At 44.3% G+C, this 16,567-nt stretch overlaps 1 protein-coding gene across 1 annotated transcript in view; it reads right to left on the bottom strand.

The window, feature by feature from the left end:
* Positions 1-16,567, bottom strand: part of FCHSD2 (FCH and double SH3 domains 2) — a 68,021-nt gene that overhangs the window by 27,809 nt on the left and 23,645 nt on the right. Inside the window, exons 6-8 of the mRNA XM_015818570.1 lie at positions 15,522-15,644; positions 12,329-12,424; positions 7,805-7,876 (exon numbers count right to left, since the gene is read on the bottom strand). Of these exons, the coding sequence (XP_015674056.1) occupies positions 7,805-7,876; positions 12,329-12,424; positions 15,522-15,644 (291 nt within the window). The remainder of the gene's footprint in view (positions 1-7,804; positions 7,877-12,328; positions 12,425-15,521; positions 15,645-16,567) is intronic.

Raw genomic sequence — 16,567 nt, 5'->3', positions numbered from 1 at the left:
TGAGGGAAACTTTGGCCCCTTCATGACTCATGGACTTCAACTCCCAGAATTCCTGAGCCAGCATGGGGGAACTATGGCCCCTTCATGACTCGTGGACTTCAACTCCCAGAATTCCTGAGCCAGCATGAGGGAACTATGGCCCCTTCATGACTCGCGGACTTCAACTCCCAGAATTCCCGAGCCAGCATGGGGGAACTATGGCCCCTTCATGACTCGCGGACTTCAACTCCCAGAATTCCCGAGCCAGCATGGGGGAACTATGGCCCCTTCATGACTCGTGGACTTCAACTCCCAGAATTCCTCAGCTAGCATGGGGGAACTATGCCTTCATGACTTGCGGACTTCAACTCCCAGAATCCCTCAGCCAACATACCTGGCTGAGGAATTCTGGGAATTGAAGTCCACAGGTCATAAAAGGGCCACATTTGAAGACCCCTGCTCTAAACCCAATTTGCTATAGTACATTACAGAGCGCTGCATTTCAACAAGCAGATGAAGCCGCCCACGTTTTAAAAGGAAGCTATCTTTATCTCTAAAATCAATGTGATGGGCCAACTTCTTCACCTTGATTTAACGGAATAACAAGAATTGGAAGGGACCTTGGAGGTCTTCTAGTCTAACCCCCTGCTTGAGCAGGAGATACCATTTCGGACAAGTGGCTGTCCGATCTCTTGATGAAAATTTCCAGTGTTGGAGCACCCACAATTTCTGAAGGCAAGTCGTTCAGAATAACAGAATAGCTGAGTTGGAAGGGACCTTGGAGGCCATCTAGTCCAACCCCTTGCTCCAGCAGGAAGCCCTATACCATTTCTGATAAGTGGCTGTCCTGTCTCTTCTTGAAAACCTCCAGTTTGAGAAACCCTGGTTTTTTAGCCTCTCCAGACTCTGCTCGCCAACATATTAGACCAGGGGTAGTCAACCTTGGCTCTTTTATGACTCGTGGACTTCAACTCCCAGAATTCCTGAGCCAGCTGTGCTGGCTCAGGAATTCTGGGAGTTGAAATCCACGAGTCATAAAAGAGCCAAGGTTGACTACCCCTGTATTAGACAGAGGGACAAAATGTCCGGCCAAACTAAAAGCTTGTAAAAAGAATTCAGGCTTGGAGAAGTTATTCACAAAAAAATGGAGTTTCTCACCTACCTTCCCAGAAATACAAAATCTGAGAGAGAAACTCTACAGTGAAACAGCAGCTGAACCTGTGGGTTTTTAAAAAAAAAAAAATGTAGAAAACCCTGAACAGAAACGAGCATTGATTGCTTGCCAAAGACCAGGCCATTAAAGCAAAACTGGCTTGGAAAGATATGAAGTGGGGTTATTGTAGAGTTTGATGAAGCCCATCCATATTTCCAATCCAACCGTCCATAGAAGGAGAGGGTACGATGGATTTATAATTCATAAAAACCCTGCCACTCGAAAGAGTAGTGTTGAATTTATTGCCCGCGTGGTCGTCTTCTCACTTTGAATCTCATTTTTTAAAAAATAAATTCTTTAGGTTTTGTTTTTTTTTAAAAAAGCTGGACAGAACTTGCTGAATTGAAAGAAAAGAAAGAAAGAAAGAAAGAAAGAAGAAAGGAAGGAGGGAGGGAGAGAAGGGGAGAAAGAGAGAGAGAGAAAGAAAGAAAGAAAGAAGTGAGGGAGAGGGGGAGAAATAGAGAGACAAAAAAGTGAGGGCGAGAGAAAGAAAGAAAGAAAGAAAGAAAGAAGAGAGGGAGAGAAGGGGAGAAAGAGAGAGAAAAAGAAAGAAGAGAGGGAGAGAGGGGGAGAAAGAGAGAAAGAAGAAAGAAAGAAAAAAGAAAGAAAAGTGAGGGAGAGGGGGAGAAAGAGAGAGAGAAAGAAAGAAGTGAGGGAGAGAGAAAGAAAAAAGAAAGAAAGAAAGAAAGGAGGGGGAGAAAGAGAGAGAGAAAGAAAGAAGTGAGGGAGGGGGGGAGAAAGAAAGAAAGAAAGGAGGGAGAGAAGGGGAGAAAGAAAGAAAGAAAGAAAGAAGAGAGGGAGAGAAGGGGAGAAAGAGAAAGAAAGAAAGAAAGAAGAGAGGGGAGAAAGAGAAAGAAAGAAAAAAGAAAGAAAGAAAAAAGTGAGGGAGAGGGGGAGAAAGAGAGAAAAAGAAAGAAGTGAGGGAGAGAGAAAGAAAGAAAGGAGGGAGAAGGGGAGAAAGAGAGAAAGAAGAGAGGGAGAGAGGGGGAGAAAGAAAGAAAGAAAGAAAGAAAGAAAGAAAGAAAGAAAGAAAGAAAGAAGGGAGAGAAGGTGAGAAAGAGAGAAAGAAAGAACAAAGAAAGAAAGAAGTGAGGGAGAGGGGGAGAAAGAGAGAGAGAAATAAAGAAGTGAGGGAGAAAGAAAGAAAGAAAGAAAGAAAGAAAGAAAGAAAGAAAGAAAGAAAGAAAGAAAGAAAGAAAGAAAGAAGAGAGAGGGGGAGAAAGAGAGAGAGAGAGAGAGAAAGAATTTCTCCCATCTATCCCAGAAAAAAAAAAGGAAAGAATTTATCCCATCTACCCCAGAAAGAGACAGACAGACAGACAGAAAGAAAAATCAGAAGGGTAAAGTTGTCTTGGTTTAAACAATAGAAAAACTGCAAAGCACCCCCGCCCCATCTTTTGCTTTTCTTTGCAGACAAGCCAACTTTGGCGGCAGCTGCGTTCGGATGTGGGCTTTTTCACAGGGGCTGCATTGAGGTTTCAAGGGAAGCTGAAGAAAGCATCTTTCAAAGGAGGTTGGCAAACATCTACAGGAGCCACTGTTTGAGGATAAATGTAAAGGATTTTTTTTCTTTTCTTTTTTTAAAAAAGAGCTCTCTTTTTTGGGGGGGTCAATGAGTGTGTGTTCACAACCATGTTGATCCGACAGAATGGGGTGACTCGTGCCCTCTTACAAATCAGCTTAGTGGAATGAGAAGATTTGGGGTGGCGTCAGACTTAGTTGCTACCCTTCTGATGAGATCCGTGGGATTTAAAAGGAAGCATAGGGAAAAAAATTCTCTTTTTTTTTCCCTCCCCCAAAATCACAGTTTGCTTTGTTGCAATGCTTCTCTGAGGTTTACGAGCGATCGGTTTCAAGGAACGGGAAGCTAAAAGGATTTGGACAGTTCAATTTAGATACCGATAGAGACTCAGTTAACTCCTTTATATCATCATTCCTCATCATTCCATCCATGGTCCATCCACGGCAGGAATAGAACAGAACAGAACAAAACAGAATAGAAATACAGAATAGAATAGAATAGAATAGAATAGAATAGAATAGAATAGAATAGAATAGAATAGAATAGAATAGAAATACAGAATGGAAATACAGAATAGAATAGAGTAGAATAGAATAGAATAGAGTAGAGTAGAATAGAAATACAGAATAGAATAGAATAGAATAGAATAGAATAGAATAGAATAGAATAGAAATACAGAATAGAATAAAGGAATAGAATAGAAAATAGAATAGAATAGAAATACAGAATAGAATAGGAATAGAATAGAAATACAGAATAGAACAGAAATACAGAATATAGAAATACAGAATATAGAAATACAGAATAGAATAGAAATACAGAATAGAATAGAATAGAAATACAGAATAGACTAGAAATACAGAATATAGAAATACAGAATAGAATAGAAATACAGAATATAGAAATACAGAATAGAATAGAAATACAATACAGTAGAGAAGAGTAGAGTAGAGTAGAATAGGAATAGAATAGAATCTGAAAGGGACCTTGGAGGTCTTCTAGTCCAGCCCCCTGCTCAAGCAGGAGAACCTATACCATCTCAGACAGGTGAATCTCTAGTCTCTTCTTAAAAATCTCCAGTGATGGAGCGCCCACGATTTCTGGTGGCCAACAGTTCCACTGGTTAATTGTCCTCACTGTCAGGAAGTTTCTCCTTAATTCCAGGTTGCTTCTTTCCTTGATTAGTTTCCATCCATCGTTTCTCATCCTTCCCTCTGGTGCTCTGGAGAATAACGTGACCCCCTCTTCTTTGTGGCAGCTCCTCAGATACTGGAACGCTGCTATCCTGTCTCTCCTATTTCTTCTTTTCTTTAGACTAGCCAGATCCAAGTCCCGCAGCTGTTCTTCGTATGTTTTAAGTCTCCAGGCCTTGGATCATCTTTGTTGCTCTTCTCTGAACTTTTTCCAAGGTCTCAACGTCTTTTTTTGTAGTATGAAGTCTGTAGTATGAACGTAAGTGGTTGTCCTCTAAGACTCCTAGATCCCTTCCATAGTTACTACTGAGCCAGGTACCACTTCTTCTGCACCTGTGCATTTGATTTTTCTTGGGTGTTTTTTTGGCTGGCTCATCTTTAAGCTCGTGTTTAATCAGCATGGAAGAAGACCCATCAAAAACATTTGGGGGCCCTCCCCATCGCCAGAACGTCAGGAGAACACAACGCCAAACCAGATTTTTTTTTTTTTTTGGCAATCCCAAGCTCTACCATTTCAATAATCGCACCACCTTCTGCAAAATGGACAAGGTTGAGTTACTCTTTCAAAAAAAAATTTAAAAAAGCCTTCAAGTCAATCCCCATCTCCAAATGGACAGACGGTCATTTAATACCCTCGTAGGCAGGGGGAAAAAACCCGAGCAAAACAGGAAAGGACAACTTCAAAATGTTTGTGCAAGCTCTTTGGAACATTTATCTTGCCAACCTATAGGGCTGTGGATGGCTTCCCACAGGATCACATGCTGCTTAAGGAAGGGGCCCCGATCTCTGATCAGGAAACACACAAACACACACATACAAAAAAAATGCGAGCAAATTTCCTTATTTTGTCCCTGCCCTTGCAAATATGCTTATCTTTGCATTAGTGGGTTTAATAATAAATGTTCTCTGGCTTGCAATTTTTTTTGGGGTGGGTGGGATGGGCTTCTGACTCCAAGCGCATCCTTCCTGAATCAGCGTTGGGTCTTCGTGACGAGATTCACCGTGGCAGCAGATCCTTTTTGTGAAATTTTTACAAAAATGCTTTTCTACTGGGCTAGGCCGATAGCGCCTGCAGCCCCTGCGTTTAATTTTTTGAAAGATTGGTTTATTTTTATCCCGTCTGTATTTGATTTATAAGCAACTCAAGGCAGCAATTGTATGTAATAGCCCTTCCTTCTCCTTTTCCCCACGACAACAACCCTGTGAGGTGGGCTGGGCTGACAGAGGGACTGGCCCAAAAGTCATCCAGATAACTTTTATGCCTAAGGCAGAACTAGAACTCACCACCTCCTGGTGATTGGCCCAATGTCACCCAGTCAGCTGAACTAAGGTGGAACTAGAATTCACCATTTCTACCCTAGCGTCTTAACCACTAGATCAGTGGTAGGCAACCTTGGCTCTTTTATGACTCGTGGACTTCAACTCCCAGAATTCCTGAGCCAGCATGGCTCAGCTTGGAAACCTCTCCCTTTCCCCTCAGCATGGCTGACTGAGGAATTCTGGGAGTTGAAGTCCACAAGTCGTAAAGTTGCCAAGTTTGAAGACCCTTGATTTAAGGCTTTAGGCCAGAGGTAGGCAACCTTGGCTCTTTTATGACTCGTGGACTTCAACTCCCAGAATTCCTCAGCCAACATGGGGGAACTATGGCCCCTTCATGACTCGTGGACTTCAACTCCCAGAATTCCTCAGCCAGCATGGGGAGAACTATGGCCCCTTCATGACTCGGGGACTTCAACTCCCAGAATTCCTGAGCCAGCATGGGGGAACTGTGGCTCCTTCATGACTTGTGGACTTCAACTCCCAGAATTCCTCAGCCAGCATGGCTCAGCTTGGAAACCTCTCCATTTCTCCTCAGCATGGCTGGCTCAGGAATTCTGGGAGTTGAAGTCCACGAGTCATAAAAGAGCCGAGGTTGCCTACCCCTGGGCTAGACCAAACTAATGATAAACGAATATTTTACTGACGATGCAGGCACAGACCCCACCAGCTGAAAAAGCTGCATCTTAGGCTCTCCATCTTGGAAACCCTTTTACTCACCGAACACAGAAAAAAAAATCCAACATTTCACAGATCAATAACTGTGAATAGTGGATCTTTGTGCCCTAAACTCTGCATCCTAGTTGAGGCCTATTAAAACGTCTACGAAGAGCTATTTGACGTTAACACTTAATTATCGGTTCAATTGCGGTAAAGAAGGAAAAAAAATTCCTGTAGAGAAATCAGTTTTGATTTTAAGTTCAGGTCAGCAGATTATGCAGTTAAACAGATTTATCACAACAAATGTCTCCGGCAACGACAGCCTGTGAAAATAATCATGCATTTTCCACGGAAAGCGAGCAAGCAAGCAATTTCCTGAACAGCTCCGACATTAAAACGAAAATGACGTGGCCAAAATGCATAACAAGTTCTTCGCTCCCACTTCTTAGAAATAACATTATTAATGTGTTCGGGGAAAAAAGGACAGCATTGCAAGTTTTTTATTTTTTTGGATCCTGCACACTTCCTCCAGAAGGAGGATTCGTGGAACGAAGCACAATATCAAAGACGGAAACGTTAGTTGCGTGGGCTTTAAAAAAAAAAATAATAAGGTCCTTGACTTACGACCTCTATTTGGAGCCAGGATTTCCATTGCTTAAGTGAGGCATTTGTTAAATGAGTCCTTCCAGATTTGGCCACCTTTTTCGCCGCGGTGGTTAAGGAATCACTGCAAATTGCAGTTTCCCAGCCTGATTTTGCATCGCAGAAGCTGGATAGGACATTTGTAAATGGCGACCAGCTGACCCCCTCGATAAATACATGCCAGCTGCCAAAGGGTCTGAACTTTGGTCGTGTGACCGTCGCGGGGAGGCTCGCAACGGTCGTAAACGCGAGGACTGCCTGCAAAATCTTTTTTTTTTTTTCCAGCGCCGCTGTTTAACTTTGAAAGTCACTAAGCAAGCGGTTGTGAGTCAAGGACAACTGGGATGAGTTCCTTGTGTCGAGCGGTTTCGTATTCTTGTGTTTTAATCATGGTTTTGCCCATCTGAAGTTTAGGAAGGAACGCGAGGCGTTCGAAGGTTTGAAAAGTGAATTCTTGCTGCGAAGGGGATTCCCAATTCCTGACGTGCTTGCATCGATTTCAGGACCTCCTTTCTTTGTGCATGGATATAAATGTACATCATCGGGGCTAGAGGGGATGGGTTTGGAAGAGGAGGAGGAGGAAGAGGAGGAGGAGGAGGAGGATTTTGGAGTCCTTGGTGCTCTCTGTGCTCACTGCCTTCTAGCACTGATGATGTTTCCTAGTTGGGTCATGAAATGTCTGCAAGGAAACAAACCAGCTCGGAGAGCACCAAGGACCCCACATCCTCCTCCTCCTCCTCCTCCTCCTCCAGCTTGTTCTCCACAAACCCCACTGCCTTCTAGCACTGATGATGTTCCCTAGTTGGGTCATGAAATGTCTGCAAGGAAACAAACCAGCTCAGAGAGCTACAAGGACCCCACATTCCTCCTCCTCCTCCTAGCAACTGTTCTCCACAAACCCCACTGCTTTCTAGCACTGATGATGTTACCTAGGTGGGTCATGAAACACCAAGCTCAGAAAGCACCAAGGACTCTTCCTCTTCCTCCTCCCCTCCCCCTCCCTTCTAATACTCATGACGTTCCCTAATTCGCTAATGAAGCATCTGCTCTGAGAACATCCAGCACCCCAGTGTTAAGAAATAAATTTGATTTTTTTCTCCCTCCCCATTCACGAAGGCCACAGAGCTTTTGGGGAAGCGGATCCAGCGTTCTGAACCTGTGATGCATTTGTGGGCCACTCGGGCACGGAAGCCGATGGCGCCATAACCTTGGGTGCGTCATGCATGAGAACGGGACCACGGCACGGGATAACGGTGAGAGCGGATTAACGCCATATACCTCCACTAAAGTCACTCTCAGGGCACTGACAAGTGAGGGCTCAATATCCACCAGCTGAACGGCACTAAAACTCTGAATGTCAAAAGTAGCACAAGGACAACACGCACACAGACACACAAACACACAACACACACACACACACACAAGACGGTTAGAACTGCAAGGCAAACACAGGTCAGTACGGTTAGTCAAAGAAAATGCAACCCACTCTCTTACATAATAAATCCTCGGCCTTGGCGTAAACCAGGAGTCTTCCAACCTGGCCCTTTGATGACTTGTGGACTTCAACTCCCAGAATTCCTCAGCCAGGCACGCTGGCTGAGGAATTCTGGGAGTTGAAGTCCACACCTCTTAAAATGGCTGAGGTTGAGAAACACCAGTTTAGCTCTTTCTGAGTTAGCATTATTTCCCCCTCACATCATGTCAGGGGTCTTCAAACTCAGCCCTTTGATGACTTGTGGACTTCGACTCCCAGAATTCCTCAGCCAGGCACGCGTGCCTGGCTGAGGAATTCTGGGAGTCGAAGTCCACAAGTCATCAAAGGGCCGAGTTTGAAGACCCCTGGCATAAACCGTTTGCAGGAGAAGTCAGATAAACCAGCGGTCTCCAACCTTTGTGGCCTGTTGTGTGTGTGTGTGTGTGTGTGGAAAATGGGGGAACTGGGTCCTGCGAGCGGCAGGCTGGCCCACATACGCGCACTCAGCTTGACTTGCGCAAGCCACAGCCCGACAGACACATGCGTGTGGACGCAGCTGGGCTCGCTCACGTCGAGCTGCGCATGCAGGCGTGCGGGCTGGCCCACCGCTTGCGGGGCCTGGTTCCGAATAGGCCACGGGGACTTGGGGACCCCTGAGATAAGCCACGGGGAAGCTTCTCTTCTGGAAGGGAAGAAGCCCAAACTATAATACAGGTAGTCCGTGACCTACATCCACAATTCGTCGCTAAGCGAGACACTCGTTCAGTGAGCTTTACCTCAACTTGCGACCTTTCTTGCCACCGTTGTTAAGCGAATCTCTGCAGTTAAGTTAGTAACACTGTTGTTAAGTGAATCTGGCTTCCCCCATTGGCTTTGCCGGTCAGAAGGGCACAAAAGAGGATCACGTGACTGTGGGGACGCTGCAACTGTCGTAAGTACATGCCAGTTTCAAGCGTCTGAATTCCGATCACATGACTACGGGGAAGTTGCAACGGTTGTAAATGGTCCAACGTCACTTTTTTGGGCGCTGTTGTAACTTTGAACGGCTACTCAACGAACGGCGTAAGTCGAGGACTAGCTGTATCTGAAATTCAAGGGCACGTTTGGGATTTCACAAGGAGGCCTCCCGTGTTTTATCCGACTTTCCTCAAATAATGTGGCACGGAATCCAGGCCCACCCATTTACCCATTTTCTCTTTGGGCTAAGGATTGTTTTGCAAAAGCTTTAGAACTTATTTTACTTATCGATTTATTGAATTTATTCGCCACCCATCTCACAGTGAAAACGGCTCTGGGCGGCTTCCAGCATTATCCTTGCTTTAAATCAGTCTCTTGGAAATAAAACAAAGTGAAAAAATAAAAAACCAAACCCAGAAAAACCACTTTAAAAAAAACAAAAACCAAATTTTGTGAGGAATTGTGATAAAGGGAATTGGGAACATTTAAAACTTGGAAATGATAATTTTAAATATCAATGGAAAATTAAAATTGGAAAAAATTCACTAGTTCATTGATTGTCTCAAAGATCGAACGTTAAAACAATTAAGATATATATATAAACGAAAAACTATTGATGAATGTAAGAAAGTTATTTTTTATTTGATTGATAGAATAAGAGATGTATTAATTAAAATGTGAGACAGTGCATATGAAGGAGAAAAGAGAGGAAATATTTGCTGTAATGGTTTGAGATTTGTATTAATGATATTTGTGTGTAATTGAATTATGGTGACTTAGCCGCCACCTTGCTTTTCTAAGATATAAATGGAATATCAGAAAATCAGTAAAATTTTAAAAAAACACCACTTTTTTTTAAGCTATCTAGGGACATCGATCCAGCCAGACATCCCGTGAGCTTGCAAATAGGTGGAGGCGTAAATCTTTTAAATATAAATTGGAGTTAATTCTTGAAAACAAAGCAGATAATCGCTTTTTTTACAGCTAATTAATTTCTAGCCCATCTTTGCCCATAAATTGTGCTCCACGCAAACAATTCTTGAAGTTTTAGAACGGGGAACAGAGTGAGAAGCCGGAAATTAACACCCACGCAAACAAGTTCCTTTAAATAATCAGAGGAATGATTGCTCTGATCATTTTCTGAATAATTAGATTAATTTGAAGGGACCAAGGAGATTTCATCCCTGTGCCTATTTCATCTCCTTGGTTCTAGGTTTTTTTTTAGCTTTTTAAAATGTGAATTTTTTTCCTATGGACAGATAGTCCTCCACTTTATGGTCACTATGGAGCCCAAAATTTCTGTCGCTAAATGAGACAGTTGTAAAGTGAGTTTTTCTCCCCGTTTTACGACCTTTCATGCTGCAATTGTTAAGGGAATCCCTGCAGTTGTTAAGTTAGCAACCCAGTTGTTAAATGAATCCAGACTTCCCCCATTGACTTTGCTTGTCTGAAGGTTGCAAAAGGGGATCACGTGACCCCCCCCCGGGGACGCTGCGACCGTCGTAAATATGAGTCAGTTGCCCAAAGGCCAGAATTTTGATCCTGTGATCTTTGGGGATGCTGCAACGGCCGTTAACGGTGAAAAATGGTCCCTTTTTTCAGTGCCGTTGTTTGCTTCGAACAGTCGCTAAATGAACGGTTGTAAGTCCGAGGACTACCTGTCAGTTTTTAAGCCGCCCAGAATCGCTTTATCGGTGAGAGGGGCGGCATATGAATTTAATAAGTCAATAAATAAAATAGCCGGTTTCATAGGAAAGGACATTATTGGTTATATTAAACTGAATTAAGTTTAATTAATTCTTTTTTTAATTAATTTCTTTTCTTTTTCCCCCCATAGGGTGGCACCAGAAGGCTAAAATAAAAACAGAAAAAACAAAACAAAAAACAGCTAAATTGGTCCCTGTTTCAGATCAAAAGGCTCACTTAAAGGGGGGGGGCCTGTTAATTTTGATTTTTGCAAACAGGTGGGACGATGGTGGTTAAAGGAGAAGTATAGTAACATACTCCATTTCTTTGGGGTGTTGTTTCTCAACCTTAACAAGATTAACCCAACACAAGATTAACACAACTGGCTGGGGAATTGTGGGAGTTGAAGTCCACCCTTTTTAAAATTGCCAAGGTTGAGAAAGTTGGATCTGCCTTTATATGGATTAAAGCTTTTCTGGATCTTGGGACCCCGTTTGGTGTGTGCTACAAAGAGATGTGAAAAGCGGGCGACACTCACACCCCTTAGGACAGGGGTGGGGAACCACGGGCCCTTCTGTGTCTTGGGGACTTCAACTCCCAGAATTCCCCAGCCAGCATTCATGGCCGACTCAGGAATTCTGGGAGTTGAAGTCCACAGGTCATAAAACGACCCTCGTTCCCCCTCCTGCCTTAGGAGCACGGCTCTGCCTGCCAAACATCTGGGGGACCCCTTCAAACATCTGGATTTCCCTTCCCATTGTCGTTGCTGGATTAGAGCAGGGCTTTTCAACCTTTTCACCCATTGTACCACTTTTAGGATATGGCAACATCCAAGTACCACCAGTCGCCTAGCAAGGTGTCAAAAACGTGATGACCAAAAAAAAAAAAAAAAAGGAAAAAAGTGATAAAGTACAGGTAGTCCTCGACTTACAACAGTTCACTTAGTGACTGTTCGAAGTTACAATGGCGCTGAAAAAAGTGCCCCCCCCCAAGCCACAGCCGAGCAAGACACCTGGCCTGCCCATCCAGCGGCGCTCTTCCTCCTGTCCGAGGTTTTCATGGTTGTGAGCATTTCTGTTGAGGATTGGCAGCCGGGGTGGGGTGGGGGGGTGTTTGGTTTTTATTCCCCCCGTCTGCTGGGTGGTTGCAGCAGGTTTTGGTCACTTCACATGACCCTGGGACACTGTGACCGTCATAAATACGAATCAGTTGCCCAGCATCTGAATGTAAATCACAAGACCCTGGAGAGGCTGCGACATTCCAGCTGATCGGCGCTTCTTCTGGGCTCAGCAGAAGCACCAGGATCAGCACCGAGCTCCAGCTGGAGCCTGGCGCTGATCCTGGCGCTTCCGCTGAGCCCTGACAGCCCTGCAGTTCCAGCCGTCTCTTGCTCAGGCTTGTGCGGTGCTACCACCGGTTCACCTCATTCCCCTCCCCTGCTACTTTTCTAGGATGTTCGTGTACCACCTGCCAGGTGCCAATGTACCACAGGTGGTACCCGTACCACTGGTTGAAAAGCCTTGGATTAGAGGAACGGAAAGAGTTTCGGATTTTATGATATTTTTTTTCCCCCTCCGGGGATTCATGGGGGGTCTTGTTCTCTCCTTGCAGAATGGAAGGAGCCCTCGAAAAGCGTCTACACACAGACACACACTAACAAAAGGGTCGTTAGAAAAGGTCCTTACGGTGTCGCTGTCGCACGGTTGGAACTGGAAGGAGGGCGGCTTGTGAAAGACCGGGTTTTCTTGGAAGAAGAGCTGAAAATTGTAATCTCGCACGACCTGGAAGGGGAAAAACAACCCGCGTTTCAACGTTATGTCAGACATCGCAAAACGGTAAACACAGGTGGTCCTCGGCGTGCGACCGCACTTTGGGGCTGCAACTTCCCGTCGCTAAGCAGAGTGGCTCTTGAGCGAGTCACTTTGACACCACTGTTTTTTGCAGAGGTCGTTAAGACAGCCTCACTCTCTTTGCTTGGCAGGTCCCGAGTGGAGATCACGTGATCCCAGGATACTGAGCCCATCATAGATTCAGGCCAAGCGCTTGAATTTGGATTGTCACGCCGTGGGAACGCTGCAGCGGTCGTAAGAGCGAGGAGCGGTTGCACGCCACCACATTTTCAGCCTGGCTGCAAATTTGAGCGATTAATTAATAAACGGTCGTAAACCGAGGACTACCTGGCATGGCGCGAAAAGTTATTAAAAACAACACATTTCCACAATTGCACAGCACATAACAAGGGACAAATCTATTGTTCTTCCATTAAAAGGCTCTCTCCTATTTATTTTGGATTTCAAAAATCCTATCCAGCCAGCTGGCTCAATTGCAGCAAATAATTACGACAGATTTTTTTTTTGGTACACGTGGATGTTTTTTTTTTTTTAACGCTCGTTTTTAATCTCCCTAAAAACAAACCACGGACTAACGCTATGGGACTCTTTGTAACCGTCCCAATTGTAATGAAAAAGCACATTCAGCCTCAGGTGAAAATGAAATCACGGGAAAATAAAGAGTTTCTCACAACACAAATTAATGCAGTTTTTTTTTTTTACCACAACGGTGATCCAAACATCTTAAAAAGAAGCAGAAAAGTGGATTGACCATCAAAACTGTCAATCTCAATCGTCAACCATGTTCAGATGAAGAAAGGATGTCAAGGTTATGATTTAACAGCCAAACAGCTTATGTAATGATATCAGAAGATGTAATAAGATAATGCAATATGTGGATGATGCAACGATAAGAATGGCTCAGCATGTGTCTCTTTAAGAGCAAGCAGGGTCTGTATCCCTTTAAGAGCTTGAGTATAAAAGGGAAGGCTTTAGCTGGAGTCTCTCTCTCTCTCTCTCTCTCATCCGTTTCCTGCTATAACTGCTGTGTATTGGATTCTGCTGCATTACCACGTGTATGTATCTTGTTCCTGGTGTATGATATTGTAAATAGTGTACTATAAACCACATTGACTATAGACCACTGTTTTCTGTATTTACTCCTGGGTTATCTCAGTGCAATAAGACTGTGCATGCTCTGACAAAGGAGTTCACAGGTTAACATGCCGAGTGCAATAAAGTCCAATTTGAACACGAAAGCCATGGGACAAGTAATAATCTTTATGGAATAATAAAATTAAAATGATCTTGATGGCTTCGACGGGCTGTTTGATTTTCGTTCTACGCGTGAGCGACTGGAATGGATGGGACGCACACGCAGCCTTGCAAAATTCAGGCCTTCACTCTGTTGAACAGGAATGCAAGCAGTCCTCGACTTTACCACAACTCAGCCTGACATTTCTGTTGCTAAGCGAGACAGTGGTTAAGTGACCTTTGCGGCAATTTACAACCTATCTTGCCACGGTTGTTAATTGAATCACTGCAGCCGTTATGTTAGCAACACATAACTGCCTTCCCCTTTGACTTTGTTTGTCAGGAGGTCGCAAAAAGGGGATTGCGTGACCACCCCTGGGTCACTGCAACCCATCATAAATATGAGTCGGTTGCCAAGCGTCTGAATTTTGATTAGGGGACCATGGGGACGCTGAAGCAATCAAGGGTGAACGATGGTCGCAAGTCCCTTTTTCCGGTGCTGTTGTAATTCCGGATGGTCACTAAATGAGCTGTTATTAAGTCGAGGACCACTGCATAACAAGTGGGTGAAGTCAACATCCTATATAGGAGCATTTGGGAAATTGAATTGTTATCCCCAACTGGGAGCAATTCCACGTTTTACCTGGCGGGTATCAATTAGTGACACGTTCTGGAGCATAAAAGGAAGGAACAGGAGAGGTTGTGAAAAAAAGTTTTCCACAGTCACAAAAACAAATGCCAAAGATAACGGTTACACGTTACAGCTATAGGTAGTCCTCGGCTTACGACCACAAGTGTATATGTGTACACTTTGAGAGCAAGCAATTAAATTTCATTTTTAACGTGTGCCATTGTGCCCACAGTAAAAAATGACAATAAAGGTTATCTATCTATCTATCTATCTATCTATCTATCTATCTATCTATCTATCTATCTATCTATCTATCTATCTATCTATCCATCCATCTATCTATCTATCATTCATCTATCTATATTTATCTATCTAATCACTCATCTATCTATCATTTATCTATCTACCTACCTATCATTCAGCTATCTATCAGTAATTCATCTATCAATCATTCATCTATCATTCATCTATCTATCAATCATTTATCTATCTATCTAATCACTCATCTTTCATTATCTATCAATATATTAATCATTCATCTATCTATCTATCTATCCATGCCTAAGCAAGGCAGAGTGAGTTTTGCCCCATTTTACGACTTTTTTGGGGGGGGCATAGTCGTTTAAGCAAATCACTGCGGTTGTTAAGTGAATCAGGCAGCCGTTAAGCAAATCTGGCTCCCCACCCCCCACCCCCTGGCTGGGAAGCTCACAAATGGAGATCCGCGTGACCCCAGGATGCTGCAACCGTCCATGCCGGTTGCCAAGTGCCTGAATTTGGATCCCGTGATCGTGGGGAGGCCACGACGGTCGTAAGTGCGAGGACTGGTTGCCAATCACCTTTCTCAGTGGCTCTGTAACTTGAAATGGTCGCTAAATCCTGATCGCATGACCAGGGCGATACTGCGGCAGACACTGGTCATTTTTTTTAGCACCATCGTTAACCTTGACCCGTCACTCAGTGAGTGGTCGTAAACCGAGGACTACCCAAACAGCTCCCTTCTCAGCTGCACCCCATCAAAGTGTTTATACCGACATTGAACAAGGAGCATTTGTCTGCTTCCTGAATCCTCACGCCTGGTTTTTTTTCCTATTTCTGAACGACCTTCAAGATTAGAATAATAATAATAATAATAATCAGATTTTTTGGGATTGCAAAACTTACCCGGCTTGAAGTTTCCAAAAGAAATTGGAATGTGCTTTGAACGGATTGGCAGATTTCTAACTCAGTCCTGCTGAATATCATTAAATAATCCTTAAGGTGGTCATAAACGTTGCCGTCCAGAGCCTGCAAGGAAAAAGGAAAAAAAAAGCAGACATCTATTGGTTAACAGGCATAAGCGAGAAGCCATCCAGATAAGTCAATTCACAGCGGTTATGATTACGTGTAGTCCTCGACTTACGACCACAATTGAGCTCAAAATGTCTGTCGCTAAGCGAGACGGTTGTTACATGAGCTTGGCCCCCCTTTTACGACCTTTCTTGTTTAGTGAATCACTTCAGTTGATTCGTAACGTGGTTGTGAAGGGAATCTGGTTTTCCACCACTGACTTTGCTTGTCGGAAGGTCGCGAAACGGGATCACCTGAACCCGGGACACAGCGACCGTCATAAATATGAGTCAGTTGCCAATCCATAGCTTGATGCTCGGCTGCAGAGGTCTTGCAGAACCAAGGTACGGATTGAATCCATAGCTCGGTTCTTGGCGGCAGAGGCCTTCGGGAAAGGCCTGTGACTGAGAAATGCAGGCCTGGCTGCAGAAGAGGCCTCAGAAGAAGTAGTGGGCCGGCGAGGAGAGGCCTGGCTGCAAGCTGAGTGGGTGTGGGGTGTGTGGGGCAGCTCCACACACCCCACCCCAGCTTGATTTTTAGGTGTGTGCCTCGCCCCAAAACTAGGGCTTATTTTGGGATAGGGCTTATATTAGGCCCACCCCCCAAAATCAAGCTAGGGCTTATTGTTGGTGTAGGCCAGGGGTAGGCCACCTTGGCTCTTTTATGACTGGTGGACTTCAACTCCCAGAATTCCTCAGCCACCATGGGGGAACTATGGCCCCTTCATGACTCGTGGACTTCAACTCCCAGAATTCCTGAGCCAGCATGGGGGAACTATGGCCCCTTCATGACTCGTGGACTTCAACTCCCAGAATTCCTGAGCCAGCATGGGAGAACTATGGCCCCTTCATGACTCGTGGACTTCAACTCCCAGAATTCCT

This window comes from Protobothrops mucrosquamatus, unplaced genomic scaffold, assembly GCF_001527695.2.
Source record: "Protobothrops mucrosquamatus isolate PMUCROS unplaced genomic scaffold, P.Mucros_1.0 scaffold765, whole genome shotgun sequence".
Taxonomy (NCBI): Eukaryota; Metazoa; Chordata; class Lepidosauria; order Squamata; family Viperidae; genus Protobothrops; species Protobothrops mucrosquamatus.
The sequence above is the reverse complement of the archived record's forward strand: the minus strand, read 5'-3'. Positions and strand labels throughout refer to the sequence as shown.